Source organism: Merops nubicus, unplaced genomic scaffold (assembly GCF_000691845.1).
Source record: "Merops nubicus isolate BGI_N331 unplaced genomic scaffold, ASM69184v1 scaffold5166, whole genome shotgun sequence".
NCBI lineage: Eukaryota > Metazoa > Chordata > Aves > Coraciiformes > Meropidae > Merops > Merops nubicus.
Window position 1 is genome coordinate 5,586 of NW_008615509.1, and position 5,296 is coordinate 10,881.

Here is a 5,296-nt window from a genome sequence, read left to right on the forward strand (position 1 = left end):
CTGCCCACGGGGCTCAGCAGAGGGTCAGTTTGAGTCCCACAGCACCCTGGTGGGGTTCATTCCTTCCCCTCTCTCTCCAGCTCCTGGATCTGAAGATCTTCGTGGACACGGACTCGGACATCCGCCTGGTGCGGCGCCTGCGCAGGGACATCAGCGAGCGGGGCCGGGACATCGAGGGGGTCATCAAGCAGTACAACAAGTTTGTCAAGCCCGCCTTCGACCAGTACATCCAGCCCACCATGAGGCTGGCAGACATCGTCGTGCCCAGAGGTGCCTGCCCAGGGCCTGGGGGAGAGTCCTCAGCACAGCAGAGCCAGGGACCTGCTGGAGCGGGGCCAGAGGAGCCCCAGCAAGGCCCCGAGGGGGGAACCCCTCGGCTGGGAGCCCAGCAGGAGAGAGTTGGGCTGGGGCAGCTGAGAGGAGAAGGCTCCAGCTGGGGAGACCTGCTGGGGGCTGCCAGGACTGCCAGGGGCCTGGCAGAAAGCTGGGGAGGGCCTTCTGAGCAGGGTCTGTTGGGGCAGGACAAGGGGGGATGGTTTGAAACCCAAAGAGGGAGATTTAGACTCGAGAGGAGGAAGGAATTTTTGACACTGAGGGTGGTGAGCCCCTGGCCCAGGCTGCCCAGAGAGGTGGTCGCTGCCCCACCCCTGGAACCATCCCAGGGGAGGTTGTTTGGGGCTCTGAGCACCCTGCTCTAGCTGGGGATGTCCCTGCTCCCTGCAGGGGGTTGGACTGGGTGACCTTGAAAGGTCCATTCCAACCAAACCATTCTATGAAGTCTGCACTTTTCCCTCAGCCAGTCTCCTGCCCTACCAGCTCCTGCAGCTCAGTGCTTCAAAAGCCACAGATGATCTGCAGACACTCCATAAGAGATCACAAAATGAGAATTTAATAATAGCAGGACTGTCTCCTGCTGGATGATGATTTGCCAGGGCAGGGATGTTTGGGTGTATTTTTTTTTACACAGTGGGGTGCTTGGGGAAGAAACGTACTTGAGGCAGTGCTGGTGCTGTGGCCCTGACCAGGCTGTCTCTCTTCTGCCTTTGGTTCCCTCCAGGCAGTGGAAACACGGTGGCTATTGACCTGATTGTTCAGCATGTCCACAGCCAGCTGGAGGAGGTAGGAGCCGCCTGGGCACCCGGGTGCTGGTGGGGGGCTTGGCCTTGCCCGTGCAGCAGTGGCACTGCTGGGTGCTGAGGTGGCAGTGCCCAGGCTTCCCCCCGTGCTCCCGGGGAGGGCAAGTCCCCTGGGGACACACCCAGAGGGTCTGGGGACCCTTCAGTGACCCGAGTGACAGCCTTCCCGGGGCCAGCAGCGCCCCCAGCCCTGCGATTCTTCAGCTCTCTGGCTTCTCTTCACCCCCTGCAGACCCTTCTGCAGTCCTCCCAGTCGGGAGCCCACGTTTCCCACCCCTGTGCTGGGGGTGCAGCCCGTGGGTTGCCTCGTCACAGTTGGTGCCCAGCCTGAGCCCCGATCCAGGCACATGCTCCATCACTGCCCTGTCGAGTCTTCTCCTGTGTGTCCTGGGGCGGTCCTGGGCAGTGGTTTGAGCTGGGACCCTTGGCTGCTGTGCTGCTGTGCCCTGAGCAGCCCCCTCCCACCCCTCACCCTCGTGGCTCTGGTGTTCAGGCTGTGGAGACGCTCGGAGCAAGGTCCTGGGTGGTGGAAAGAGCATGACCCAGGGATGGATGCGCCTGAGAGGACAGGGCTGGATTCCCACGGGCCTGTCTGAGCTCCTGGTGGGCAGGAGCCCCTCGGGCCCTGGCTGTGGGCTGGCAGGGGAGCGTGGTGCCTCGGGAGGGACGGAGGGTCCCCGGTCTGGGGCACCCCCCTCCCCGCCGGGCTGCGCTCGGGGCTTCCTGGCTGCCTGGATTTACAGCACTGAGCTCTGGCAGGTGGGGAAGTTGGCTTCCAAAGCCTCGGCCACGGGAGCCAGGAGCAGAGCCCTGGCAGCACCAGGCTGAGGAGGGGTGTGGCTGCGTAAAAAAATGGGCGGGCCGGGAGCGGGACCTCCTGCCCAGTGTGCTGCCGCGAGCCAGGCGAGGGGTCGGCTCGGAGGGGTGGGATTTCATTGACCTGGGGAGGGGAAGAAGGGGAAAAGAAAAAGGCTACATGTGAATGCAGGAAAATATTCCTATTTTTCCTTTTCTTTTATCTTGAAACGACCCTGGTGTTGACAATGCTTAATACCGGTTGCATTGTGTCTTTGTGTTGCTGCCGCAGCGTGAACTCAGTGTCAGGTAAGAGCCCCCCTAACTCTGTCCTGTCTGTGCAGCCCAAGGCATTGCCAGTGCCAGGCACTAACCCTGCCCACGGCCTCGTCACGCCCCCCTGGCCTCGGCCTTGGGGCCAGCAGGGCCAGGGCTGCTCCCCGGGGATGCAGCCGGGCTGCGAGGGTCATAGAATCCTAGAGTCAAAGGCTGGAAAAGAGCTCTGAGATCATCAAGTCCAACTGTCAGCCCAACACTCCCATGAGCACTACACCAGGTCCCCAAGTGCCACACCCACACATGTTTTTTGAACCCCTCCAGGGCTGGGGACTCCAGCACCTCCCTGGGCAGCCTGGGCCAATCTCTCACCACTCTGGAGTCGAGAAATTCTGCCTAATATCCAACTGAAACCTCCCGTGGCACAACTTATGCCCATTTCCTCTTGTCCTATCAGTAGTTACGTGGGAGAGGAGACCAACACCCCCCTCACTACACTGTTCTTTCAAGCAGTTGTAGAGCAGTAGTTGTCAAGGTGGTCCCACCAGCTTGAGTGTAGAGCCCTGGAGCTGCAGTAGGGCCCTGCTGGGGTCTCTGCAAGAGGGGAGGCTTGGTGTCCTGGGATTTTATTTTACTTCCCTTCCATCTCTAAGATGAAGGGTTGTTCAGAGCCACTCTGCATCCCTGATGGTTGAACGTTATTAAACAGCAATTACTAGATGAACCAAAGCAGCTCAAGGGTGGTGGGTGCCCTGGGTCCCTCGCTGTGCCTGGTGGCACCCTGGCACCTTTGGTGTGGCCAGAGCTCTGAGCTCTCCTGCCATGGCTAAAAACTGCACAGCAACTACCTGGGGACTGAGGAAACACACAGTCCAGCAGGATTTCTAATTTCTCAGCAGCTGCAGGTGGATGCTGTAAAGGGCACGTTGATTTATTTGACCTCTTCAGTGTCTGGACCCAGATGGGACTTAGCTCTCTTGCTTCCATTAAGCAGCCAGCTAATTTCCAGGTATTTCTGTAGGAAGCAGAGGGGATGCAGCACTGCAGATGGGTTTCCATTTAGCTCTCCATCATTGCACAGAGATGCTTAACTCAGGTAACCCAAAAATTCACACACGGCATACAGCAAGCTTTTAAAATACCTGAGACCAACAGGAAAAGGACTCTGCTTTACTTATTTCCTCTCGAGCCATTCATTTCCTAGATGAGGCAGCTGGGTCTTTTCTTTTATTTCTGTTTGCATGTTTAGTATCTTGGGGCCTGACGTTTCCATACAGCCAGCATAAGCCTCCTGCTGTGTCTGGAGGTCCAGGTGGGAAGGTGTTTTTTAGTGTGGAGGGAAGGCTGTGCCTTTAAACAACTGCAGGAATAACATTAGGGAGCAGATTGATGTGTGTGTGTGTGTGTGTGTGTGTGGGGATACATGTATATGAGGCCACATATACAAACAAAATTTCCTTTCTCTGCTGATTCTCTTTAAATCCAAGTGGCACTTGGTACAGGTCATCTTAAAGATCAGGTATTTAATTAAATCTCAAGAAAACATTAGTAGTTTTATGGTAGTTGGAAAGGTAACTCTGACCTCCAGAAGTATCTCTGGGAGAACCACAGCCCTGGGTGTTTTTGTGTTCTGTTTAAGGCTCGTGGTTTCCATTATGCCTTTGCTAGAAAGTCTGGAAAAAATCTACTGCCAAACCCCAAACCTGTGGATGCTCCTGGTGTCCCAGGGCTTTTCCTGCTGCTGCCGTTTCCCACCAGCTCCTCTGCAGCTCTGCTGGTGGGTGGGGAGACACGTGCCAAGAGGGATGTGCTCAGCAAATAGGGGATTTGTCCCCATCCTCCTGTCTGGGGTGGCTTCACCGAAATGTCACACTTGTTCTTTTGATGTCACAGCCTTTGGGCAGCCGTGGGGATGCCGTGAGGCCTTTGTGGCTGGTGGAACAAAACCTGGATGCTTAGCTCTGGCCCCAGCCTGAGGTCCTTCTCTGGTCCTCATGCTCCAGGCTGGCCCTGGGCTGCCTCCCCTGCCCAGAGCCCCCTCCCCGACCCCCGGCTGACCAAACGGGTGAATTCTGAGGAGCTGAAAGAAGGTGGTGCCCATGCTTGGCCCTGCCAGCCTTGTTTCCTCCTGCAGCCACCAGCTGCTGAGGAGCATCGCTGCCTTCCTCTGAGCTCCAGCTCAGCACAGCCAGCCCAGCTCTCGGAGCCAGCACTCTTTTTGGCCGAATTCCTCTCGCCAATCAATACTGGCCACCCGCCGGGCCTCGATCAGCTTGGCATGCCCTTTGCCAATTGTGTCTTTAAATACCAGCCGTGGGGCGGTTTAATAGCCCTTGTTTGAAATGTCAGCTGTGAAAAGCAGCCGCTGGACGTGTTTGAAATGCCTTGACTGCATCAGCTCCTTTGTAGCTGGATGTCTCTTGTCTGCTTCCTGCTTGATAGCATGCTCACAAAGAGCTGAGGATGTTCCCTGAAGCCTTCCTGAGAGATGGTCACCCCTTTTTCTCTCTCTCTCTCTCTCTCTTTCTTCCTTCCTTTCTTCTTTTATTTTTTCTCCCTTTAAAGCTTTTGTTCCGAGGGGGAAAAAAATAAGTTTCCAAAGCGAGACGTTTTCTTGACGTGGGGATGGCTGGCGGTCTGAACTTTCCGTGGTGGGGAGGGGGAGGAAGCCTTGCTCTCACAGCAGGCTGCCTGCGGGCCGGGGCGGCAAGGAGCCCCTGGGTGAGGGGTGTCACCACGGGTGACACAGCGACGGCAGGGGGGCTGCTGGAGAGGCTGAGCTCTTCTCTCTGCAGCCCCCCTCCGAGGGGTCGTGAGCCCAGGGCAGGGTGAGCTCAGGGGGGAAGGTCTGCCCGGCCAGCAGTGGGGCTCAGCTCGGAGCTGGGTGCCTCTCTGTGTTCCCAGTGCTGTCACCTTGCCAGGCTCTCTGAGGCTGGCACGATGAGCTCAGGGGGGGAAGGTCTGCCCGGCCAGCAGAGGGGCTCAGCTCAGAGCTGGGTGCCTCCCTGTGTTCCTGGTGCTGTCAGCTTGCCAGGCTCTCTGAGGCTGGCACGGGGTCCCTCCGCCGCGTGCCGGGAGCTGGGCACCCC

The 5,296-nt window shown here is 57.8% G+C and overlaps 1 protein-coding gene across 1 annotated transcript in view; it reads left to right on the plus strand.

Annotated features, from left to right (window-relative positions):
* The window catches only part of UCKL1 (uridine-cytidine kinase 1-like 1), a 14,348-nt gene that overhangs the window by 2,647 nt on the left and 6,405 nt on the right, over nt 1-5,296 (plus strand). The window contains exons 5-7 of the mRNA XM_008942534.1: nt 81-270; nt 1,058-1,119; nt 2,224-2,240. Coding sequence (XP_008940782.1) covers nt 81-270; nt 1,058-1,119; nt 2,224-2,240 — 269 coding nt within the window. The remainder of the gene's footprint in view (nt 1-80; nt 271-1,057; nt 1,120-2,223; nt 2,241-5,296) is intronic.